Source organism: Eumetopias jubatus, unplaced genomic scaffold (assembly GCF_037043125.1).
Source record: "Eumetopias jubatus isolate StellerSeaLion01/CBP00866 unplaced genomic scaffold, mEumJub1_p1.0 scaffold_7, whole genome shotgun sequence".
Lineage (NCBI taxonomy): Eukaryota > Metazoa > Chordata > Mammalia > Carnivora > Otariidae > Eumetopias > Eumetopias jubatus.
Window position 1 is genome coordinate 31,357,867 of NW_028274813.1, and position 26,967 is coordinate 31,384,833.

The window sequence follows — 26,967 nt, forward strand, 5'->3', positions numbered from 1 at the left end:
CCTGCCCCTCCCCTTTGAGATCGGCTACCTCTGTCCAGCAAGGAACCCTGACGCTCAGCTGTTTCACTACCCGGGTTTGGGGGCAGATGGAGGTGACCCGCTGGGCGTGGGAAGGGCACCTTCCCCTGAATGAGAACTGAGGCATCAGGGACTGAACAGAGAACAGGAAGGACCAGACCCGGATCGGTGCAGGCCCTGGACAGGTCCCCCGGGACAGAAGGCCTGTGGAGTGCGCTCAGTGGGCGGCGAAGGAGAGAAATGGTTCGCCTGTCCCAGCGGTAGCAAACTGTTGCGAGGGAAGTGTGAGTGACAGCTGGGAAGGCTGCAGAGGCGCAGGAGGTGGAGGGCAGGGAAGGCCAGGCAGATAAGGCTCTGGGTTCTCTCCCCTTTGGAGCCGCAGCCAGAGAAACAGCACCACCAGTTGCATAATCCTTCTATTTGCCCAGAGCCACATTTTGTCCCGAAGCTTGCTGCCCTGGGAGGGGACTGAAGAAGACACCTAGCAAAGACTGGGCAGGGAAGGGAGTCAGCGGAGAACAAGAGGTGTGCGGGGTCCCCTGGCCTTCGGCGGCCACACAGGAAGATGGAGGCCCACAATGTGACTGCCCCACTCAACTTCACCCTCCCACCCAACTTCGGCAAGCGCCCCACCGACAAGGCACTGAGCGTCACCCTGGTGTTCTTGCTGCTCATTATCATGCTCTCGCTGGGCTGCACCATGGAATTTGGCAAGATCAAGGCTCACTTCTGGAAGCCCAAGGGGCTGGCCATCGCCCTGATCGCGCAGTACGGCATCATGCCCCTCACTGCCTTCATTCTGGGCAAGGTCTTCCAGCTAAACAACATTGAGGCACTGGCCATCCTCGTCTGTGGCTGCTCCCCGGGCGGTACCCTGTCCAACATCTTCAGTCTGGCCGTGAAGGGGGACATGAACCTCAGGTAGGACTGGAGGTGAGGAGGGAGCCGCCTGGGGATGGAAGCTGCACTGGAGATGTCACAGTCTCTGGAAAGAGCAGGGCCAAAGTCAGGATAAGGAGTGCGTGGGGGCCAGGTGGATACTAGGGCTGGGGGTGGCGGGCATTGCGACCAGAGCTTATGCTGGGCTGGAGACAGGAGTTGGGGTACATCTTGGTTTAAGCACCAAGTCAAAGGGGCCCAGCTGGTCCAGAGGCCTCTTGAAAACCCCCTTTCTTCCAGAGGTGTCTCAGATGGGCCACAAGAACTGACCTGAAGGAGTACTATTTAAACCCGAGAGGCCTCTGGGGAACTCTGCCCCCTTATCGTGGTAGGCAAGTTGTCTGCTTTGAGGCCAGAGATCTGAAAGGGAGTGCACAGGGGTTCCAGACTTCTTCAGGGAGATCAAGGTGGCTTAGAACCAGAGACCCTTCCAATCCCTGTAGAACAGGCAAGACTTTTCAAAGATCCTTCCAGCTATCCAGGCGTATGGGATGGCTTCTCTTAACTTCCCCCATGGGCCCGTCAGACACATCCATGCAAAGACATAACCAGGCAGATTCTACAGTTTCCCAGTACTGGCACAGGCCATGTTGGGCTGCATGCACCTCAGCCAAACTGGTAGGGGTAAAACCCCTCACCCAAAGCATCACAGCAGAAATCAGGGCTTGCTTCTGTAGGGGCCGGCTGAACACCTGTCCTTCCAAACACTTGGGACTCTCACCTAGAACACCCGCCACAGTGAGGCCATTTCAGACCTGCTCCAGCCTCAGCAGCAGCTCACTCTGGCTGAGAGAAAATCACCAGCAAAAGCCCTTGCCTCTCTGTGGACTTCCGTCTCCAGCCTGCCCCCTCCGAGGTTCAGTCCCCAGGGGAGACCCCATTCCATGCCAGGCAGGGCAGTGGGTTCAGACAGTGCGGCTGCTTGTGCTGGCTGGCACCCTGCCACACGCTGCTAAGCACACCAGCCAAGTAAGGTGATGCGGAGTAAGGCCACCGATCTTTAAATGAAAGACCAAGAGTGAGTGGGTCTTCAATGGGACCCACCTTCTGAGCTCCGGACTCTCTACCCATGTGACTCAGCCCTCACTGAGGTAGTTGATGGGAAGACAGGCACAAAAACGGGGTTTGGCTTGTACAGTCTCCCATGGGAACATGTTCAATGTTCAGCTACCTGTGAGGAAATTCTTCCCTCTATCTGATCCAAATCCTTCCTGCCGCAAAGCAAGCCCTCCGTCTTCAATCTGCCCTGTGGACAAGGCTCACTGCAGCCTCTGTGTCCTGAGAAACCCGGACTATAGCTTCATTCCAGTGTAGAAGGGGTGTTTGTAAGTGTGAGTGACCAGGTGTCCCAGCCTCATCAGCCCGTGGGTGCCGGTGAGGTGCCTGCAGCATGCCTGCCTCTGCCAGGTTTAAGCACACCACCAGCCCAGCCTCCAGCCACTGAGGAACACGAGCCCTCATGCTCTCCTGCTCAGCCTCCTTGCCTGGGCCTCTGGGGACGCTCACTTCTACGAAGACCCCACAGAGAAAATGCTGGGATGCCCACCTTTTGCCATAAAGGCCCTTCGCACAGACACGCCTCCACGCACATTAACCCATGCCTCAGACCCCAGCAGCAGAGCATGTATCTATCTCTTCATCTCCCATCACAGGCTGCCAGACTTTAACTTACAATTGGAGTTCATCTGGGACAACTCTTTACATGTATTGTGATGAAATGATACTGATAATACAAAACATACAAAAGCCAGGGCGCCTGGGTGGCTCAGATGGTTAAGCGTCTGCCTTCGGCTCAGGTCGTGATCCCAGGGTCCTGGGATCGAGTCCCGCATCGGGCTCCCTGCTCCTTGGGAGCCTGCTTCTCCCTCTGCCTCTCTCTCTCTCTCTCTCTCTCTGTCTCTCATGAATCAATCAATCAATCAATCAATCTTAAAAAAAAAAAAAAAAACATACAAAAGCCAAGCCCTGCAGCAAGCACCTCACGTGAAATTCTCATACAGCCTCCTGGGAGGAGGTGCTGTGCAGAGTCCCATTTTAAAGATGAGGAAACTGAGCCACAGAGAAGCTAATACATCTGTCCAAGGTCTGGGAGGTTCCAAATCCTGTCCTTTCACTCAGATACCTCCAGGGCCAGGCATGAATATAAAGGAACAAAGTGGCTGGAGTTGGCCCGCCAGCCGTGGGGCACAGGCCCCCTGAGCAGGGCGGATGCCACGGGTCTCTGCCGTGGGTGTTCTGTGGGAGCGTGGAGCCACCGCTGCCCGCTTCCTACTTTTCAAGAGAAGGTAGAATCTCCCTTTTTACATGAAAACTCCAAAGTTTTCAATATTGGCCACTCATTAATATTTTTTTTTTTTTAAGCCCTGTGCAAGCCAAACGGAGTATGTGCTGGGCCAGCTGCAGCTCAGAGGCTACCAGTCAGGACCTCTCTTTAAGCACAACACTAGACGATTTCCCATGTAGAGTTGGGGCGAATCTGACGACCCGATTCCGTTTTATAGATGAGGAGAGCTGAAGTCCAGAGACTTGCCAGAGGTTTCCCAGAATTTGCGGGAAAGTCACATCTGGAGCCAGTCCCAGGCTCTCCTGCGGGTATTGCTCCTCACAGCTGGGGTGAGTCTGCGGCGGCTGCCATCACAGGCCGGAGGCCACCTTCCGGGAGGCTGAGCTGCCCATAGGGCAGCCACGGCAGCTCCTTCCTCGAGGGTGCCACCACACACCAGCTCCCAAAAATGCAGGTGGCCCACAGGCAAGGGAAAACGCCCTCAAAGTTGAAGTGAGCTTGGCTATTCAGAGACAGAGGGGAGTGCCAGAGGGCCATGAGCTCTTCTGACCACCTTTGCTGCCCCTCACGTTCAACCAGCCTGCAGGCCTCCCCCTACCCCCCACATAGGAAGCCTAACCAGGAATTTCACACTTCACCAGAGGCTGTCAGGTCCCCCCACACTCCCACAGCTTCAGCCTCCAGTGCCTTTATTTATTTATTTTAAGATTTTATTTATTTATTTGACAGAGAGAGAGACACAGCGAGAGAGGGAACACAAGCAGGGGGAGCGGGAGAGGGAGAAGCAGCAGGCTTCCCGCGGAGCAGGGAGCCCGATGCGGGGCTCGATCCCAGGATCCTGGGATCATGACCTGAGCCGAAGGCAGATGCTTAACGACTGAGCCACCCAGGCGCCCCCTCCAGTGCCTTTATTGACAACGGCTCCAAACCGGTCTTCCCCACAGGGTATACAGATGTCCAAAAGTTGGGCATGTGCAGTGCTCTGAGAAGCAGGAAAGAGAAATAAAAAAAACCACACGTGCTCCTTTCCCTCTGGTCCTCTGGCCACCCGAGAGGCAGCCAGGCCCACGCTGTTCTTCCAGAACAAGCTCGGATCTCAGAGCTAGAGTCTGGGCAAGTCCCCTCCCCTCCCTGATCCTCATGGTAAAGGGAGGATCACGACAGTGATCCTGGAGGTACCTGGAGGTCTTGGAGCATGGTTTCCATCCCCCTGAGTTCACAAGGCACACCATGTCCCAGAGCAAATTCCAGAACTTCTGACGTGCCAAGCCAAAGTAAGCATGACTCCTCTGCTCAAGGGCATCAAAACAAGCACACAAGTTGTGTGTGGCTTTTCTCCCAAGAAGAGATCAATAGCTAGCACTGTAGCCCCCGTGCGTTCCTCCCCAATCTGGTGCCCCGCTACCCACCCCAAGGGAGCACAGACCCTTTTACACTATTACTACCTATTTGTATATATCCATAAGCAAGACACATTTTTGTACTTGCATGTTCTTAAATTGTATATAAACAGTACCATACTGGCCAGATCACTTGACAACTTGCTTTTTGGGGACACAGGCATATGAGTAGAATAGCTACTTTGGTGCATTTGAGCCCCAGTGCAGTTTGCTTGAATGCATCTGTTCTCTTGGCAGACATTTATTTATGTGGATTTCATGTTCTGCTGCTTTGAACATTCTTGTAACTGTGCCCCATGCTCCCGTGTGAGGGTGCCTATAATCAAAGCAGGACTGCTAGGTGGTGGGGTCCACACACCTACATATAAGTCTCCAGAGTAGTCCTTGCACTTCACACTTTCCCCAGCAGTGTATGAAGACCCATGTCAGACTTTGTAATGTGCGCCATCTGGTGAGAGTGAAATGAGTCACAGCAGTTGTAAATGTGATTTCAAGGGAGGTTTAGCACCTTCTCATATGTTTATTGGCCATTTGGCCAATGACTGTTTCACCATTGGTCTTCTTCTAGAAAAATGTCCTTTGCCGATTTTTCTATGGGACTGTTGTGTTTTTTCTCATTGATTTCTAGTTATTTGTTGTCTTTGTGTGTTGCAGTGGTCTACTCACAGTTTGGGGCTGATCTTTATACCTTGATGATGATTTCTTATAATACAGAGTGCTTATTTTAATTTAGTCAAATTTACCAATATTTTTCCTTGACAGTTTGTGTTTTGGGAGGGCTCCTTTAAGAAATCATTGACAATGCTCAAGGTAATGATGATATTCCCCTACATTTTCTTTGAAAAGTTTTAAAGTTATGCTTTTCACATGGAGATTTTCAACCTAGAACTTATTTTTATGTATAGTGTGACCTAATTTTATCTTTTCCAAATGAAGAGAGAATTCCTAGTACCACTGAGTGAATTTTTCTCTGGTAATTTGTAATTCCATCTCTCACATAGATAAAATTCACCAATATGCATGGGTTTTGTCTGAGCTCTCTCTTCTATTGGTCTGTGTGGCTACCTTGCACCAGTACCACCAGTACCAGTTTTTAATTACGGTGACTTTACAAGTCTTGATATCTGAAAGTCCCCACACCTGGTTCTTCTTGAAAATTATGTTAGCTAAGGGGCTCCTAGGTGGCCCAGTCGGTTAAGCGTCCAACTCTTGGTTTCGTTCAGGTCATGATCTCAGGGTCCTGGGATGGAGTTCTGCGTCAGGCTCCACGCCAAGCATGGAGCCTGCTTGTCCCTCTCCCTCTGCTCCTCCCCATGCTCTCTCTGTCTCTCTCTGCCTCTCAAATAAATAAACTAAAAACCGTTAAAAAAAAAAAAAAGGAATGGGGCGCCTGGGTGGCTCAGTTGTTTAAGTGTCTGCCTTCGGCTCAGGTCATGACGGAGCCCAGCATCGGGCTCCTCGCTCAGCGGGGAGCCTGCTTCTCCCTCTGCCTGCCACTCCCCCTGCTTGTGCTCTCTCTCTGACAAATAAATAAAATCTTAAAAAAAAAAAAAAAAGACAGAAAGAAAATTGTTAGCTACACTTCACCTTTAACTCTTCATTTGATTTTGGGGATTAGGTCTCAAGTCTACAAAAAATATTTCTGGAATTTTGATTAATAGATTAAAAATTTAGATGCTATCTTTATAATATTGTGTCTTCTCATCCATGAAAATGATATAGCTTTTCTTTTTGGGGGCAGGACCTTATTTTATACCTTTCTGTGGAGTTTTATAATTTCTTCTATAAAGATCCTGCATGTCTCTGTTAGATTTGTTTCTAAACACTTTATAGATTTTATGAATATTATGGCATTTTTTTTTAAATTGCAATATAGTTGACAGACAATATTAACTTTAGGTGTACAGCATAGTGATTTGACAATTATATACATGATAAAATGCTCACCACCATAAGTGTAGTTACATCTGCTAAATGGTGTCTCTTTTTAAAAATTCATGTCCTGGCGTTTGGTGGGATGGGGGGCAGAAAAACCATGTCATAGTTATTTTTCCTAGAGTATCAGGACACAACTGATTTTTTCATATTGCTGATGTATTCAAAAACTCATGGATTCTCTTACTTTCTAGTTGTAGTAGAATTTCACTTGGATTTCCTCTGTGGACAGTCCAATCATTGGCATGTCATGAAAGTTTAATTTCTTTTTCTTTCTCCCCAGCCCTATACAGTTTTTATGTCTTGTTTTGCTGTGGTAGCAAAGACATATATATATATATATATAGTATGATTTACAATAGAGGTGGGTAACAGGTATCCTTCCTTTATATTTCTTCTTAGAGGAAACTTTCTAATTTTTACCATAAAATGTACTGTTTGCTGTAGATTTTTGATAGATACCCTTTTCGGGTTATGGAATTCTGTTCAGTTGCTACTGTGCTAGTTTTTTTTAATTCATGAACACTGAATTTTGTGGAATGACAATTTTCTTAGCTATGAAACGATCATACCATTTTTCTTTAATGTGATAATACAGCGATATATGTCAATAGATTGTCTGATGTTAACCCATTTTTACATGGCTAGGATAAACCCATCTTATTCTTCATATTATTTTGTAAAGGCATTGCTAGATTTGTTTGCTAATATTTTATTTAAGATTTTTTCTTCTTTGTTCATGGGTGAGAATGGCCCCTAACTTCCTTCCTCATAATGTCCTTTTGCAGCTTTGATTTTAAAATTATACTATTCAGGGCGCTTGGGTGGCTAAATCGGTTAAGCATCTGCCTTCAGCTCAGGTCATGGTCCCAGGGTCCTGGGATGGAATCTCGCATGAGGCTCCCTACTCAGGGGGCAGTCTGCTTCTCCCTCCCTCTCTGTCCCTCCCCCCCCCACCGCTTGTGATCTCTCGCTCTTACTCTCTCTCAAATAAATAAATATCTTGAAATAAAATAAAATAAAATTATACTATTATGGAGGGAAGGGGGTGGGGGGGAATAAGGTAACTGGGTGGACATTAAGGAGGGCATGTGATATAATGAGCACTGGGTATTATATAAGACTGATGAATCACGGGGCGCCTGCGTGGCTCAGTTGGTTGGGCGACTGCCTTCGGCTTAGGTCATGATCCTGGAGTCCCAGGATCGAGTCCCGCATCGGGCTCCCTGCTCAGCGGGGAGTCTGCTTCTCCCTCTGACCCTTCCACCTCTCATGTGCTCTCTCTTTCTCTCTCTCTCTCTCATTCTCGCTCTCTCAAATAAATAAATAAATAAAATCTTTAAAAAAAAAAAGACTGATGAATCACTGACCTCTACCTCTGAAACTAATAATACATTGTATGTTAATTGAATTTAAATAAAAAATTTAACCTTAATAAAATTATACTATTTACATACAATAACTGGGGCAATTTCCCTTTTTGTATTCTCTTTATAATATTGAGACTACCTATACTTTGAATGTCTAATCAAACTCTGCTGTAAAACTATACACATTGTGTGGGGTTTGGAGGATAGGTTTTCACTACTTACTTCATGTCCTCAATGATTCTAAGTTGATTCAGGTTTTCAGCTTCATTTTGAGTTGGTTTCTATAGATTATATTTCCCAGGAAATTGTCCATTCAATCCAAGCTGAAAAATGAAAAGTACAAAACTGGCCTTGGTTTCTTCTATAACTCCCTAAAATCTTTAATGTGTCTGTAATTATGTACCCTTTTTCATTCCCAATATAATCAATCTGTGCCTTCTTTTTCCTTGATTAGTCATGCCAGAGGTGTCTTTTCTTGGACTTGGAAAAAAAAAGCTGCTCTTGGTTTAACTGATCCTCTCAATTTATATAAATTTTTAAATTTATTCTCTCAACTTTAATATTTTCTTCCATTTTCATTGAGTTTACTTTGTTTCTCTCTAATTTTCTGAGTAAGATACTTAGTTCATTTTTAGTCTTCTGCTTTTCTATATAAACATTTGAGGCTATAAAAATTTTCCTCTAAGAATGATTTTAGTTGCTCCCCAGATTTAATTATTTTTTTATTAAGATATAATCCACATACTATAAAGTTCACCCTTTTAAAGTGTATAATTCAGTAGTTTTCAGTATATTTACAAGGTTGTACAACTATCACCAGTATTTAATTCCATAACATTTTAATCATCCCAAAAAGAAACCAGTTAGCAGTCACTATACATATTTCTCTCTCACTCGAGCCCCTGGCAACCACTGATCTATCTCATGTCTCCATAGACTTTATAGAAGTGGGATCATACAATATGTGGCCTTTCATGTTTCTCCTTCTTTCACATAGCATATTGTTTTCAAGGTTCACCCATGTGAGGGGCTCCTGGCTGGCTGTCGGTTAAGCGTCTGCCTTCAGCTCAGGTCATGATCCCAGGGTCCTGGGATTGAGCCCCACATCAGGCTCCCTGCTCAGCAGAGAGCCTGCTTCTCCCTCTGCCTGTCGCTCCCCCTGCTGGTACTCTCACTCTCTGTCAAATAAATAAAATCTTTTTTTTTTTTTTATTTGACAGAGAAAGACACAGCGAGAGAGGGAACACAAGCAGGGGGAGTGGGAGAGAGAGAAGCAGGTTTCCAGCTGAGCAGGGAGACCCGAAGCGGGGCTCGATCCCAGGACCCTGGGATCACGACCTGAGCCGAAGGCAGATGCTTAACGACTGAGCCACCCAGGTGCCCCAATAAATAAAATCTTTTAAAAAAAAAAAGGTTTCACCCATGTGGTAACATGTGCCCATACTTAATACATTGCTTTTTGTGGCTGAATAATATTCAGCCACATATTTTACTTATCCATTCATCTGTCGATATTTTTATTGTTTTACACGTCTTGCTTATTATGAATAATGCTGCTCTGAATTTAAGTATAGAAGTTTTTGTGTCAACATATGTGCTCAATTCTCTTGACTATGTATCTAGTAGAATTGCTGGGTCATATGGTTACTGTCCATCCCAGCAACAACACAGGAAGATTCCTATTTCTCCGCATCGTCTCCAAGACTTATTATCCATCACTTTTATTGTAGCCATACTAGTAAGTATGGTGATCTCATTCTAGTTTTGATTTATATTTCTCTAATGACTAATGATATGGAGCCTCTTTTCATATGCTTATTGGCCATTGGTATACCTTTTTGGATAGTGTCCTTTGAAGCACAAACGTTTTTAATTCTGATGAAATCAAATTTATTTTGTGTGTGTGTGTGCTCTAGATGTCATTTTCTTTCTTTTGGGGGGGATCTCTACCACCATTTTATTTTATTTTAAAAAGATTTAAAACTAGAAGAGGAGAAAAATATCAGAGTGCATCCTCTGTAGTAAGGCTAACTATTGTTTCATGACACTTATTTTCCCCCCACAGGGGTACAGGTCTGTGATTCATCAGTCTTACACAACACCCAATGCTCACCATAACACATACTCTCCCCAATGTCCACCACCCAGCTGCCCCATCCTCCCGCCCCCTTCCCCCAGCAACCCTCAGTTTGTTTCCTAAGATTAAGAGTCTCTTATGGTTTGTCTCCATCTCTGGTTTCATCTTGTTTCATTTTTTTCCTCTCTTCCCCTATGATCCTCTGCCTTATTTCTTAAATTCCATATATCAGTGAGATCATATGGTAATTGTCTTTCTCTGATTATTTCGCTTAGCATAATACCCTCTAGTTCCAACCATGTTGTTGCAAATGGCAAAATTTCTTTTTTTGATGGCTGCATAATATTCCATTGTATATGTATACCACATCTTCTTTATCCATTCATCTGTTGAGGGACATCTGGGTTCTTTCCATAGTTTAGCTATTCTGGACATTGCTGCTATAAACATTGGGGTGCACATGCCCCTTCAGATTACTACATTTGTGTCTTTGGGGTAAATACCCAGTAGTGCAATTGCTGGGTCATAGGGTAGCTCTATTTTCAACTTTTTGAGGAACCTCCATACTCTTTTCCAGAGTGGCTGCACCAGCTTGCCTTCCCACCAACAGTGTAGGAGGGTTCCCCTTTCTCTGCATCCTCGCCAACATCTGTCGTTTTCTGACTTGTTAATTTTAGCCATTCTGACTGGTGTGAGGTGGTATCTCATTGTGGTTTTGATTTGGATTTCCCTGATGCCGAGTCATGTTGAGCACTTTTTCATGTGTCTGTTGGCCATTTGGATGTCTTCTGTGGAAAAATGTCTGTTCATGTCTTCTGCCCATTTCTTGATTGGAGTATTTGTTCTTTGGGTGTTGAGTTTGACAAGTCCTTTATAGATTTTGGATCCTACCCCTTTATCTGATATGTATTTGCAAATATCTTCTCCCATTCTGTCGGTTGTCTTTTGGTTTTGTCATCTGTCATTTGCTGTGCAGAAGCTTTTTATCCTGATGAAGTCCCAATAGTTCATTTTTGCCTTTGTTTCCCTTGCCTTTGGAGATGTGTCTAGCAAGAAGTTGCTGCAGCCGAGGTCGAAGGGATTGCTGCTTATGTTCTCCTTGAGGATTCTGATGGATTCCTGTCTCACATTTAGGTTTTTCATCCATTTTGAGTCTATTTTTGTGTATTAGATGTCATTTTCTAAGAAACTATTGTGTAATCCAAGGTCATCTCCCATGTGTTTTAAAATATGTGTTGCATTATTATTCTGTCCCAAATATTTTCTCCATTATGATTTTATATTTGACACATGAAATTATTACTTTATTTTTCCAATAGTTATTTTATTATTGATTTCTTGGTTTCAACTCTCCTCTTTTCACAAATATAGACCTCAGTTCTGGTCCCTCCCTTTATCATGAAAACCTAAGCCTCCAGATTACCAAGACTAAACTCCACCCCCTACCCACTCCACACAGTGTGGCTTCAGCATGAGCTCACCCACCAACTCCTTTACATTCTGTTGCTGGCACCTGGAAACCTCCCTAACTTTCCTACAAGCTCAAATATGTGTTTAGATGTTTTAGATATTCATGGAAGAAGGATTTTCCCATTATTTAGTTCACAATATTCTTTGAGGGTCTCTCCTCAACCTCTGACATCTACTTATTCCTAGTGATACCTCTACCTGTTGCTGTCCTTTATGGCTATACTCTGGACCCTTTGACCTAGGCCATGCTTGATGTTCACTGAAGCTATATTTCACCTCTATGGAAACAATGAAGAAGTATAGATAGATAATGGGGCTGTGGGGAGGAGAGACACACACTTAGTGGGGCTTTCCTGGGGTCTTGCCAAGCCCTCATGCCCAACCTTCCCACAAGAATGGAAGCCAGAGCCATATATTGTCACATGAATATTCACAAATACAACAATGTTCCCTAGCTGCTTCATTCTTTCAGTCAGCCTTTCTGGAAGTCCTCTCCCTATACAGGACTAACATCTACTAGAGTCAAAATGGAAATGGTAATAGTACAATTAGGATACAGATTAGAGCTGAGAAGATGTATCATCCAGGCTCTGGGATTCACACTCTATTTATCGTAAATAATGTAAAGGTAAACCAAAAAGTAAAGAACGTGAGAATATCAACCTGTAGCCTGTATCTCCTAAGCCTACTGGAAAAAAGAAATCAATGTATGTAAAATGCTTAGCACAGTGCCTGACACATAGCAGGTAATCAACAGAATAGTCTTTGTTAATGGGCTCTCTCTGTACTCTTCCTGCTTCTCCCACCCAGCATCGTGATGACCACCTGCTCCACCTTCTTTGCCCTGGGCTTGATGCCCTTCCTCCTGTATGTCTACTCCAGGGGAATCTATGATGGGGATCTGAAGAGCAAGATACCCTATGGAAGCATTGTGATATCACTAATGCTGATTCTCATTCCCTGCACCATTGGGATCTTCCTCAGTGCCAAACGGCCACAATATGTACGCTATGTCAACAAGGTAAGAACCTGGGGACCTGTGCAGGGAGCAAGAACACCACTATTATCTCAGTGTATTGCCCGAGGAGAGTCATTGGGCTTTCTCTGTGTGTTTCCTTCCTTATTGGAAAAAGAAAAGGGTCTACTATTGGTACACCTACTTCATGGGATTGTAATGTACATGAGAGTACTTTTGAAAAGTTAGGAGAAAGAAGGAAAACACCACACACAATTATATGATCATTATTTTCATAATAAAAAACTTGTATTATGTACCTACTAGATGCTAAGTTTTATGCTATACTCTTGAGGTTTCAGTTGTCATCAATGAGTCTGATATTAGCAAAAAGTGAAGTGATCTAACACATGACAAATAAGATCAAATACAGTGTACAATTAAGTACTGGCTGAATGCAAGAAGATCAGGTGAGGGTAGACCATGAAGAAAGGGTAGGATTTGGGTCAGCCTTGGGGGGAAGCCTGAATAAAGGAACTCAGGGGGAACGAGGGCAAACTTGGCTGACTTGATGAGAAGCCAGAGGAAAACAGGTGAAGAGGTAGTGTATGCACTCTCAGCATTTGAGGTGTGGGACGGGAGGGAGAGAGGAGTAGAGGGGGCTTGGAGGAGCACTGTGGTCACACACAGGACATTATGCCACTTCCCTGACCTCAGAAGAATCATTGACTCTTGAGAGTGCTGTGATGGACCATCTACCAACTTTGTAACCCTGGAGCTCAGTTCCTGTCAGTCTCCCCCTCCAGCTCACTGCTCATCCCCTAGGGCCGGAGCTCCAAGATTGTCCTCAGGAAGGATTCTGCCTCAGGCCAGCCTACAAGGCCTGCTGCTTGGAAGCTCAAGTCTTGGCAGCAGCTTTGGGCCTGAGATAAAGAAGCTGTAAGTCAAGTTTTCAGGACTTTTCAATTTTCACAGTCCCCTCGTCCGGGGTAGGTTTGTCCCTGTCCTGGCCCAGTCCTGATACAGTGGCTACAGCTCCCCTTCCCACCCTGTTGGAAGACCTGGTCAAGTCATTCCTCCTCCTGTCCATGTTTGGTCACCCCTCCTCAGCTCTGAAGGGCAGTATCCGTTCTCTCCACTCTTGCTTCTCAGAGATCTGCTTTTATTGATGATGGCCCCCAAGTCCCCCAGCCTCCCCCACCTCTGCTCTCATTTCTTAAGTCTCTGTATTGGTTGGTTCTTCACAATCAATACTGATAACAGGTTCGCCTCTTTCCTATCTATAAAAACAAAAACAAAAACAACCCCTACTGATCTCCAACACCTGCCCTTCCTCCCCTACCCATGCTTCAGGAAACATCCCTCCCTGCACCTGCATCCCCCCCACACCTTCCACTTCCACCACACCTGCCAGGGCCGCTCTCACAAGTGACAGGCCCTCAACAATTAGTCTCAGCTACTTGAATCCCTCTCTTCTCTCCTCCTTGGTCTCCCATCCACTCAGCAGGACGATGACCACCTGTTCTACTTTCTTTGCCAAATCCAACAGACATCTCTAAGTTCATCCTTAACTTTTTAGTAACCATTGGTATGGCTGACCATCGCCTCCCTCTCAGAAGCCTTCTCCCTCAGCTGTGGTGACCCAGGCACTCCTGCTTTCCTATCACCTCTCTGGCACTTCTTTTTGACTCTCTAATGAGTTCATCTGGTAAACGTTACTTCTCTGCCTTCAGCCCAGGCTTTCTGCTTTTCTTGCCAGATTTCCCTAAGCCGAGGATCTCCCCACCATGAGATCTAGTCCACCTCATTGACCATCCACAAACTGATGACTTCCAGAATGCCATCTTCAGCCCTCAACTCTCCTCTGACTCCAGAATCCATCTATTAACTGCCCAATCGTTCTACCTGAATATGCGTCAGGCATTTAAAACTCAGTGTCTTAAATTAAAACCATCTCCTCTCCAAGCCTGCTCCTCCCCATGTGATTATCTCAAGGAATGGCGTTCCATGTGCCTAGCTGCCTGAGCCACAAAACCGTTAAATCGTTTTCAGTGTCCCCTCTCCATCCCCTCTGACATTCACCTAAATAGGAGATCGTCTATTCTGCCTGTGTCACTTGGATCCATCCACTCCTCCCCATCTCTGAGAATGCTATCATCCACTTGGGCCACTATCCTCTCTCACAAGACAACTGAAACAGCCTTCTAACCTGGCTCCCTGATCCAGTTTTAACCTGAGGATGGAGACGGAAAGTACAAACTCTTACTGTGCTTAAAACACCTCATCAGTTCTGTACGCTATCCAGGATAAACTTTATTTAAACTCCCCAATGTGGCTTTCCAGGCCCTTCTTGGTTTGCTATCCCCAGGCTCCCCAGTCCCAGCTCTTTTCTCTTTGCACATGTCCTTCCCTCCACCTGGGACAATCCCCACATTAGCGGGGGAAAATACCCCAGAAACATTGGTGTCTATCATGGAACTTTATTCAAGATAGTCTGTGGAGGTATAGGAATGCAAAAAAAAAAAAAAAAAAAAAAAATTTTTTTTTTATGTGAAATGACCCGTGGTATCACTTAATGCAACTCTGCTCTTCCCCATTTTATAGGTGACAAAGCCAAGGACTATACTGCCAGTCAAAACTAATATAAGAATGTATGTCTCCTTTTTAACTCAGCGTAACTTCAAAGTATTCATCTGAGGATGCAGAAACAATCTCAGATTAGAGCTGGAAGGGCTTTCAAAATAAACTTCAGTCTCCTGCCTTATTCCAATTTTATAGATGGAATGACTGAGGCCCAGGGAACGTACATGGCAGAGACAGGACTATCAGTCAGGTTCCTATTCCTGTTGCGTTACACGCCTGCTACTCAATTCAACAGCAGAAATGGAGTCCAGTGAGATCTCCTTCTTGCATAAGATATAGTGAACAATAAGTTGAAAAATGAGCAATCACTCGTCCCCACCTTTTTCCACACTTAATCCTTCTAGAGACTTTCAAATCACAATTACCCAAATTCTGATAACTGGCTCTCGGCAGAAGGCATCTGCTCAAACTACTCCATCCCTTGCATTACTTTGTGGGAGGTCACATTTAGATAGGCCAAGATACAATTTCAAGGATGCTCTATTTGGGATGGCAATTCAAGTAATACTTTAACTTACCCATGCCGGGGTTTATTTAAGTCTATGCGGTCAGACGGTTGATGAACCTCAGCATGACATGGTCCTCTTTTACCCCAAGCCGTCCACCACCCTTAAATAAGGGTCTTGCTGTTACAGTGACTCAGCCACTCCCCCTATGCTTTTTCCCTCTCTGCTGCTACCGGAGAACCACCCCACCTCCGTCTCAAGTGTCTGCCAACTTGCGGCTGCGGCTGCCCGCCCCCCCCCCCACCGCCCCCCGCACTGTCAGGCTGCTGTGTCTTTTTTTTTTTTTTCTTTTTTTTTAAAGATTTTATTTATTTGAGAGAGAGAGAATGAGAGATAGAGAGCACGAGAGGGAAGAGGGTCAGAGGGAGAAGCAGACTCCCTGCTGAGCAGGGAGCCCGATGTGGGGCTTGATCCCGGGACTCCAGGATCATGACCTGAGCCGAAGGCAGTCGCTTAACCAACTGAGCCACCCAGGCGCCCAGGCTGCTGTGTCTTTTAACACTTGCTTCTGCTCCTGCTGCCTTCTCTGTAGTTCTGCAAACTCTCTAAATGAGATGATCTTCTTAGTTTGGCCATTCAGCAACCTGTGTAGGCCACCTTTGTGGGAAGAGTGAGCCAGATCATGTCCTGGGCCACCGGCATGTGGATGGATTGGCTGCCTGTGAATGGACTCTCCTCACAGCTTCAGTCAGCTTTAACAGAGCAGTGAAGCCAGCTGGTGCAAAAAACATGGTGACCTGTGGAGAAGCAACTACCTATGGCCTCTTGTCTCAGCAGGAGGTTGTGGACAAATGGCAGGACTGAGAGTGACAGGAAGCTTTGGGATGTTCAATTCCTCTCCTTTAGCCGTGAAAAATAAGAGGAGGTACAATTTAGTGAGTCAGTTCTTATATGCCAGGTGCTGAGCTATCCACCTCACTCAGAAAGTTGAGCGACTGAGCGAAGTTTACGCTCCTACGGACTGGCAGAGCCAGCCTTCACACCGGGGTCACACCAACGTCTGTGCTCAAAACCACTCTACAACCGCAAAGAGTGAAAGAACGAGAGTGAGGGAAGAGAGCGGCTGCCCACAAAGCAGCGGATTGCTGGGCTCATGGACAATTTCTGCAGCCCAGTGATCCCTACATTACCCATTACACTCCTGATGGGGACAAAATCTACTTGGTCATTGAGTAGAGGAAAAATCCAAAAGGAGAAATCAATCCAAATGCCAACTGGACAATTCATCAGTTAAGTCTTCCAATACAACTTGAAACATGTGGTTATCAATGAGGTCTGTGAAAGTCCTTCCTATCCTGGGGTAGAACCACCAGTTAGTACAGGTGACATTTAAATGGTCACATCAGGGGGCACCTGGGTGGCTCAGTCGGTTAAGCATCTGACTTCAGCTCAGGTCATGATCTCAGGGTCCTGGGACTCAACCCTGCATCGGGCTCCCTGCTCATCAGGGAGTCTGCTTCTCCCTCTCCCTCTACCCCTCCCCCTCGTTCATGCTCTCTCAAATAAAAAATAAAAATCTTTAAAAGATTACATCAGCTGCAACATGGATTCAAACATAGAAACGCAAAACAAGCAGTGCAGCTGAAATGTGAGCAATATAAATGTTAAAATGTTACCAAGACAACTTTGTGAACGTAATTAATGCCACTGAATTGTACACTTAAAAATAGTTAAAATGGCAACTTGTATTATATACATTTTACCACAATTTTTATTTTTTAAGACTTTACTTATTTGAGAGAAAGGGAGAGAGTATGTGAGAACACAAAGGGGGGGGTAGGGGGCAGAGGGAGAGGGAGAATCAGACTTCCCTTTGAGAAGGGACCTTGAGAGATCACAAGACCTGAGTCGAAGGTAGGGGCTTAACCGACTAAGCCACCCAGGTGCCCTTTATCACAATTTTTAAAATGTTACTAGGAAACATGTCACATGAATGAACTGGAAACTGGAAGCAATATACCTAATAATTAGAAAATAACATGGTAAAAAAAAAAAAGAAAGAAAATAACATGGTAAGTTCAACAAAAGTTTGCTATATATTCCTTTACTCAAAAGATTAGAGGGATAAAGAGGCTTGAATTTATGCATATACTTTATCACGTTGGTGTGTCATTCTCTAAAATGCATAGACATGTGAGTGCACTTTGAAAGCTTTTATTCTTATGTTACACGCTAAAAAGTCTTGTTGATTTTATCATAAATTCACCTACTGAAAATTTAAAATGGTACGTAAGATGGGGGCGCCTGGGTGGCTCAGTGGGTTAAGCGTCTGCCTTTGGCTCAGGTCATGATCCCAGGGTCCTGGGATCGAGACCCGCATCGGGCTCCCTGCTCGGCAGGGAGTCTGCTTCTCCCTCTGCCACTCCCCCTGCTCCCCGCCTCCTTCCCTAGCTCATGCTCTGGTCTTTCTCTCTCTCTCTCTCAAATAAATGAATAAAATCTTTTAAAAAATAAAATGGTATGTAAGATGCAGCAAATTTTAAAATAAAGCAAATTCTAAAATAAATGAAAACGTACCATCGTTCCCAATAAATATTGCTTTCATAGCCACTCACCTGGGGCAGGGTGAACCTGTATTGTTTCTGATGTTGCCTTATTACCCAGAACATTTCTGAAATTTCTGTTGGTAACTTCCTTCATATCCAATCTGCAGGTCACTTAAGAAAGTAGGCTTGCCCCTTTATGGTTATAAATCATTTGGGGTCTAAAATCACATTACCTGGCCTGATCACCCACCTTTACCAGCTTCACTTCAAATGACTCTTGGCAACTTCCAGAAATCAAATTCATCCTAAAATGGATGCAGTCCCTATGCATAATGGAGGTATTTGAGACAAGTATGACACGTTCCAAGAATAACTTCTGAGTTCCAAAATATTTGGAGTGAGTGATGGTAATATGGTAGATATGTGTATACAGGCTCCAGAGATAATGACTTTGTATGAAAACTTTTAATTTGTAACTAAAAACTCGTGCGAGGACGGAATAATCTCATTCCTTCCAAGTCACAGCATTTACTGAAAAATCCGTGATCCAGAGATGTCAACCAGAAGCCATGCTGGCTTAGTAATGTGAAAATAAAGGAAATCTCATTAAAAATACAGTTGGGAAGCCCTGAAGGGACTACCACTCACCTGAGAGTAGGTATGCCTTTTGAGTAGCTCGTGACTTTGGAATGCTATGGAACCAGCAAGGCTTCCTCATTTCTAACAAGAACAAAATTAAAAATGGCCTTTATGTTCAGGAATTATTAGATGCCATACTCTTGCCAGCCACTTGGCCATTATCAAGTTCCCTGGGAATTCTAAACCTGATTCCCTGGAACCTAAAGGAAACCACCTCACTGATATTTCTGCAAAGAATGCTGCTCTCAAAGGAACCAACAACCAAACCTCTGTCATGGTCCAAAAGGATTTCCCCCAAATGATAATCTAGAAAAACTGCCTAGAGATGCTCAACAACTGGCCCCAGAAAAGGAAAAACAGTTTTAGAAATCTATTAACTGATAGCTCGGTTAAAAAACAAACAAACAAACTCTGGCTTGGCCAAATAATAATCTAGTACTGCTAGGGACTCAAAGTTCCCATTACTGACTACTGGAAAGTCTTCATGAACCAATACTAGTGGGGAAATAGTAACAAGGTCCCAAAGAGTGCCTATTTTGCTTGACCCACCTGCCCAAAATAGAATTCAAGAAAACCTGTCCACACTGCTCCCCAACACTTCAAACTGCCTAATGGACTATTTGAGGGTTTGATAAATGGATTTTATACAGCTTCCTCCACTTCACAGATATAAATATGTCTTGGTAATGGTTTGTATGTTTCTTCACTGGACTGAAGCCTTCCCTTGTAGATAGGCTACTGCTACTTCTATGGCTAAAATCCTACTAAAGATCATCAACCTCCCTCGAACTTCATAGTGACCAGGAAATTCACTCCACCAGTCAAGGACTTTGACAAGTCTGTGCCGTTCAGCTACTTTTACAACACTTTCACTGTGCTTACCACCGTCCATCTTCAGGGCTAGTTGAACACGTGAACAGCATCATTAAGACTCAACAAACATCATCATTAAGACTCAACTGGCAAAATTTGTAGAGACCCTTCAAATACCATGGCCAAAGGCACTGCCATTAATCCTTCTAAATCTATAGTCTATTGTTTGCCGTGCTTTAGTAATCTTCCCACAGTGGGATCCCAGGAGAGGAAGATTTTAACTATCACACCTTGCCATCCAAAGATTTCATCTACTGGAAAAGACAGCTCAAGATTCTCTTCAACCCCGCTGAAAATGCCCCTATCATGTACTGTTAACAAACTCTTGTGCCACCAAAATAAGAAACAGCCTTTTGGATCATCTAAAGAAAGCACCAACCCTGACTGGACCTGCATACCAATTCGTGACCTAAAAATAATGATTTCCAGGAATTGAAGCACATGACACTTGAAGGAGACAGCTTTCCCAAGATGGTAAGATTAGGCCTGTATTCTTTTTTCTCAATGTTGCTTCTTAACCTCATTTCCTCCCTTTCTTGGCCCAATCTATTGTAAAAGGGGGAAAACTTCCTGTTGGATCTGTCACCAGAAATTGCAATCTGTTCATGAGGTCAGAGATCCCTTCCCTGTAACCAATTTCTTTTTTCTCCCAAATTATAACTGCAAGATCTCTCAGGTCAGGCTCTTATGGTCAAGTGTCCTCATACCTTGTTTCAACCTTTTTCAACCTTTCTCCAACCATAACCATCAATCTTTTGACCTTTTTTTTAAAGATTTTGTCAGAGAGAGAGAGCGTGTGTGCGAGCAGGGGGAGTGGCGGGCGGAGGGAGAAGCAGGCTCCCCACTGAGCAAGGAGCCTGATGCAGGACTCGATCCCAGGTCCCTGGGATTATGACCTGAGCTGAAGGCAGACGCCCAACCGACTGAGCCACCCAGGCACCCCAATCCTATGACCTCGTTAGGTGGATGTCTTTAGTTTTGGGATCCTATTTTAGGACTATCAAATGTACAAACTCATTATTCTGCTATATAATCATTTTTAAACTTTGTACTTACTGCCTGTCAAATCTCTACAAAAGTGACACCAATAGGGAGATGTTAACTCAAAGACTTCAAGATGATCTCCAATGCTTACAATCTTGGCAAGACAGAGACCTCAAATGGGAAATGCTAAGAGTTCTCCCTCACACCCTTCGTTCTTAGTCCAATGTAGCCCTTTCCAACATGGGACACACCAACCAGGAAATGTCCTTCCTGGCACCGAGGGACAAAGCCACTTTAGCAGATGCAAGTACTAAATATAAAAAACCTGACTCTTGATCAGCAATGCTTTTGAACTTGATCCAAAGGGAGAAATGTGAAAATAAAGAAAGCCTCATTTAAAACGGAGTCCAGAAGCCCGGAAGGGAGAGCTCTTCTGCACCGCCAATGGCCAAAAGAAGCATACCTTGCATTACCCAACAGAAAGCTTACTTTACATACCCCAGGAGGAAGAATTTCTCCTGGCCTAGCAACAGCCCTGCCAATGAGGACTCAGCAAAACAGCCCCTCCCAGCTTGTCCTCTCTAAAAGCCTAGTGGCCTGTTCTCAGCACTTGGCTCTGGTTCACCATAGCTTGCTTGTCCCAAACTGCACTTCGATTTCCAGAATTCATTTTGCTGGTAAAGATCTGGCTCTCTTGTTAACAGTCAACAGTAACAAAAATATGAAGTCTCTGTTGTCCAAGAAGCTTCCTAGCTACCCCTAAGAATTCCAAAAAGATGGAAGATAAAGGTTTTTTTGCACTCCCTCTTCAAATACCGTTTCTTCATTGTTTCCCACCTTTGATACCCACCCATGCTTCCTCGAAGACTCTCTGCTCCTCCCTATCCCCTACCACCCTTCTAACTGCCTTTTCTTCCGATCCTCATTTACAGGGGGGGACGATCATCATGCTTTTGTTAAGCGTGGCCGTCATAGCACTCTCTGTCATCAATGTGGGCAACAGTATCACGTTTGTCCTGACACCACACTTGCTGGCCACCTCCTCCCTGATGCCTTTCGTCGGCTTCCTGCTGGGCTACATCCTCTCTATGCTTTTCCGACTCAATGCACAGTAGGTATTATTTTTTAAAGATTTATTTGTTCCTAAGAGACAGGGAGAGAGGCAGATTCCCCCTCTGCCTCTCTCCCTCAGTAGGTATTATTTTAGATCTCAAGGTCCTACGGGCCTCATTCTTGTCCTGGTCTCTCAGGAAAAGGGTAAGATCCAAAACCTGGGGGAGGCATTTCCTGGCAGTGTGTACGAATGCGTCAACTGAACAAGGAACTTCGGGCAGTGAAAAACATTGGAGTAAGTTACTAAATGGTTTAGGAACAAAAACATCTAATAACCCACAGAGCAACAGCTCATGGCAAAGTGCTCCCTCCTGAGTCTAGATTCCATCTCCTGCTGAAATCTGGTAGCTAAACAACTCTGGAGTAGCTCCATGCAATCATGGTGTTGAGCATCTTCCTTTTCCACTCTTCTACCCTGCCTGCCAAGGCTTCCGTCTTGACAAGGACACCACTGGGTGACAGCTCTGCTAAGTGGCACTAAGAGCTGAAGTGCCTATGGACCTCTGCTGTACTTTAATCCAATTCACAAACTCAGGGGCTCTTTTCAGAGACAGTCAGCCTGGCAATCCGGTATAGGATTATCAGACACACTCTCTACATAGTGCAGTACATTTCAGAAACTTTGCCTCTTTTCAGCCATAAACAAATACTTGTGAAGTCTAAACACTAGTAGCAACCTAGTGCCCTTCCACTTGCCCCCCCAAACTGAATTGCTTTAAAAATAGAACTTAAAAAGTTACCCATTTTAAGAACCACACTAATATAGAAATTACTACAGGCTGTAGCACCTGATTAGAGTTAAAAGGCTTTCAATGACCACTAGATGTCAATTTTCAGTGATAAATGGCCACATAATCAAGGGTCATCAGAGAAATTAGTTCCCCCATAATAAATGTGCTGAGACAGCTTTCAGAAATTTTAGTAACTATTTTAAAACACTATCACAACTCAATAAATGTGTATTCAGTAAATGTAAACATCCTATTCCTCAGTCCACAAAACGAGAGCAAAACCAAGAGCATATTCCAAAGATAGATAATGGGGCTGAATCAAATTTTTTTTTTAAAGATCTGAGTGAGCAAGCGAGTGGGGGGGGGGCAGGGAGAGGATCTCAGACTCCCCACTGAATGAAGGTCCCCATGTGGGGCTCGATCTCACAACCCTGAGATCATGACCTGAGCCATAACCAAGAGTCGGATGTTCAACCGAGCCATCCAGGCGCCCCCTCAAGTTTGTTTTTTAATCATTATGGTTTTGGAATTAAAGATCTTCAAACCAGAAACTAGGAAACAGGACAAGGTCCCCAGGCATTTCAGACCATCTTCTACTTATGTTCATACTGCAACTGTCCCATATGTAAACTCTATAGAACAAGCCAATGAACGATACTGGCTCACACTTTCATCCCTCATCAGCCAGACGTCTCTCCGAATTTTAATTTGCCTGCAGAAGCAGACAAATGGTAAATCTCTAAGCTACTCAACTCTCTCATAAAAACTCCTTGCCATGAACCTACCAGTCACCATGCACTTCCACCTTCATTCAATGGGTCTTAGGTAATTTGGAGGGAGGGAGATGGACAAGTGAATTCACACCTTCATGTCCCTTCTGAGAAAATAATGGCTAGGTTGGTTTCTTTAACCTACACAGGTGCAGCCGCACTGTCAGCATGGAAACCGGATGCCAAAACGTTCAGCTTTGTTCCACCATTCTCAATGTGGCATTCCCCCCTGAAGACATTGGACCGCTCTTTTTCTTCCCTCTCCTCTACATGATTTTCCAGCTTGGAGAAGGGGTTCTTCTCATCTTCATTTTTCGGTGCTATGAGAAAATCAAGCCTTCCAAGGGTGAGTACTGACATTCTCCTTTGCGTTCTCCCATATTGGACCTGACCCTTGCCAGCAAACAAATCTCTGGCAGGGACCTTTTAGATGGGGCTTCAACTCTTACCAAGTCACTAGAAACCAGGTAGCACCAGAAGTAGGAAAGGACTTCAGAGCGCCAGGGCTATTTCCAGGAATTGCACTCCAGCCGGTCTTCTAGTTGGAAGAATCAACTGTGGAGAGACTTTGCCCTCGTTGGAATAAGGCAATTTTGACTAACTGGGGAGACCATGGAAAACTCAGTATGTCTTGGATATTTAATAGCTGTTAAGTAGTAGTTGTGTGAAGGCCGCCTGTTCAAAATCTGGAAAATTCAGTTTTCTTTAGGACTAGTTCTTAGAACCAGGTTAGACCCAAACACCACTGGCACTCCTTTATGAAAAAACATTAAAGCAATGCAGCCTAATAAGCCAGGAGCCAAGACTCCCAATTCTGGTTACACAGTAAACAAAGGTTAAGTTTATTACAGGATCACAATAATCTAGTTTGGTCTGATCACTATTGAATTACTTTCTAAACAGCACAGCACCTCTTTTCTAAGATGTTCAGAGCATTTTTTTTTAATTCTCTTTATAATAAGCCTCAAGGAAACCCACTAAGACCCTACCTCTAGGTGGGCTTCAACTGCAAATGTCACTTTCCAAATCAGGAAACCTTACTCAGTAAGGTATTTCAGTAGAATTCTAAACATCATATAATCACTCAAATCCTTCAACTCGATCTTGTTTCCCATGCACTTGAGGGGCTCCTTCACGATGTTTTCTAGACCCTGGGAATTGACTCAGACCCTAGGAAGACAACCTTCCCGGGGGGGAATTCATTATCTCTTGGTAGCAAATGTGGATTTACAATTAATAAGACATAATCTTATCAAGCAGCCAAAAAGAAAGCAGTAAGTAGCTGACCGTACTGCAAAACTTTGTAAGCATTGGTTTAAAACTACAGTGGAAAGGGGCCTGGGTGGCTCAGTTGGTTATATCGTATCCAACTCTTGACTTTGGCTCAAGTCATGATCTCAGGGTCATGAGATCGAGCCCGCCTCAGGCTCCGTGCTCAGTAGAATCCGCTTGAGATTCTCTCCCCCTGCTCGCAAGCACATGCTCTAAATCTTAAGGGACGCCTGGGTGGCTCAGTTGGTTAAGCATCTGCCTTCGGCTCAGGTCATGATCCCAGGGTCCTGGGATCAAGTCCCACATTGGGCTCCTTGCCCAGTGGGGGAATCTTCTTCTTCCTCGGTCTGCTGCTCCCCGTTTTTGTGTGCTGACAAAATCTTTAAAAACCAAAAACACATTACAGTTGTGAAAAGAATCTAGTCTGATGCTTACCTGAGAGCAAATTTGTTGCACATTAAGTGTTTATAGTCTCCACTGTCTTGCAAAAGTAGTGTGAGGTGGAAGCTTCTAAACCAACCAACCAGGTTCCCAAGTTTGCAGGGCTACAATGCACCTCGGAAGACCTTCTTTGGAGCTAATGCACTATAAGGGCTGAAGCAGTTGTGCTCAGGGTCAAGACAGGGTTTCTGAGCCCTGTAACCCTTCTACAAAAATGGCAACAATCTAGATAGGTAAACCCTGAGTCCTATCACCACTCACCTCCATATAGGCGGGAAAATCAGTGTCCACATGTAAGAGGGGGGCATGGAAACTACACTTAGAAGACCTCCTAAAAGCTTTCCTCCCTGCCCCTTCCAAGTCAACCCTGTGGAACATGTAACTCTTCCACTGCATTGTCTGTACCAAGAAGTTGGAGAGGAAGTGATGAAGAGTCAATAAATACTAGATTTATTAGTAGTATTACATTAGGGATGTTGAAGGGAAAACAAATCTTTCCCCTTGAGTTTAAGTCACGTGAAGCTAGGTGGTAAAGAGATGGGGGAAAAAACCCACAAAACCCCACAGAATACACCTAGGATGTGCTTGCTGTCTTTGAACAAGCTTTGTTATTAACTAGTTGCTCTCCTTCTCCACCCTTGACCCTTTTCAACTTTCCAGATAAAACAAAAATGACCTACACAGCTGCTGCAACTGAAGAAACCATTCCAGGAACTCTAAGAAATGGCACCCACAAAGGGGAGGAGTACTCCCCTTGCACAGCCTAGCCTTCCCCCAGTGGCCTGGATTCTGGTCAGAGGGCAATTCAGTGCGACCAACTAGAGAGCAAAAGATGAAAGAACCAGAGCCGTGAGTCGAGTTTCTCGAGCATTGCCAGCAGGAACTATCAGAACTGACAAACCTTGCCTGAAGGGAGGACAGTCAGTCTACCTGAAGAGCCTCACCTATCCCCAGCTCAGGAGTTGATACTTGTTTAAAAAATAAAAGACTTGTTCAAGGACAGCCCTATGAAAACAGAAACCAAAACTGCCTTTTGTCCCTGAATTTCCAGAACAGTGTTCCATAGGCACATAAGAGGCACTCAGCTTCTGAACTAGCCAATAAATAGGGGCTTTTACCTTAAAATCAACTATCCAAATCCTATTCCAACCTTTGTGACAGAGAAGGGGAAATAAATGCTCAGAGAGCTGCCAGATTTTAAACTTCCAAAGTCCTTTACTAACCTTAAAATTCCCTTGACATTTCTATACACACACACACACACTGGAATATTATGCAGCCATCAAAAGGAATGAAATCTTGCCATTTGCAACAACATGGATGGAACTGGAGGGTGTTACGCTGAGTGAAGTAAGTCAATCAGAGAAAGACATGTATCATATGACCTGATACGAGGAATTCTTAATCTCAGGAAACAAACTGAGGGTTGCTGGAGTGGTGGGGGGGGTGGGAGGTATGGGGTGGCTGGGTGTTAAGACTTTGGGGAGGGTATGTGCTATGGTGAGCGCTGTGAACTGTGCAAGACTGTTGAATCCCAGATCTGTACCTCTGAAACAAATAATGCGATGTATGTTAAGAAAAAAAAGATAGCAGGAGGGGAAGAATGAAGGGGAGTAAACCGGGAGGAGGAGACGAACCATGAGACAATGGACTCTGAAAAACAAACTGAGGGTTCTAGAGGGGAGGGGGGTGGGGGGATGGGTTAGCCTGGTGATGGGTATTAAAGAGGGCACGTTCTGCGTGGAGCACTGGGTGTTATGCACAAACAATGAATCATGGAACGCTACATCAAAAACTAATGATGTAATGTATGGTGATTAACATGATAAAAAATTTAAAGAAAAAATAAAAAGTATTACAAGCTACTGCAAAATACGTTATTTCTCTAAAGTGTAATTCTAAAATTTCTAATTTTCTCCAATGAAACATACATATTGCTCATATGCAGATAAGCCATTAGGTAGAATAAACAATACTTGCAAATAACAAACTGTGGCTAATCACTTGTGATTTTTGTACTGTTTAGTATGATTAAGTTCAACTGAAACCCTAAGGACAATT

At 44.6% G+C, this 26,967-nt stretch overlaps 1 protein-coding gene across 1 annotated transcript; it reads left to right on the forward strand.

Moving 5' to 3' along the window:
• Window positions 1-583: 583 nt before the first annotated feature.
• SLC10A1 (solute carrier family 10 member 1) lies at window positions 584-25,673 on the forward strand. The gene is made up of 5 exons (XM_028101777.2): window positions 584-939; window positions 12,304-12,514; window positions 21,512-21,690; window positions 23,343-23,539; window positions 25,567-25,673. The coding sequence occupies exons 1-5, from the start codon at window positions 584-586 to the stop codon at window positions 25,671-25,673; spliced, it is 1,050 nt and encodes a 349-aa protein (XP_027957578.2).
• Window positions 25,674-26,967: the final 1,294 nt, after the last annotated feature.

What these genes read in the sequence shown, in the direction of transcription:
- SLC10A1 (XM_028101777.2), top strand. Translation starts at nt 584, where the DNA reads ATGGAGGCCCACAATGTGACTGCCCCACTCAACTTCACCCTCCCACCC. An exon ending in AAGGGGGACATGAACCTCAG is followed by an intron (nt 940 to 12,303) that starts GTAGGACTGGAG and finishes TCTCCCACCCAG; the next exon opens with CATCGTGATGACCACCTGCT. An exon ending in CTTTTCCGACTCAATGCACA is followed by an intron (nt 21,691 to 23,342) that starts GTAGGTATTATT and finishes TAACCTACACAG; the next exon opens with GTGCAGCCGCACTGTCAGCA.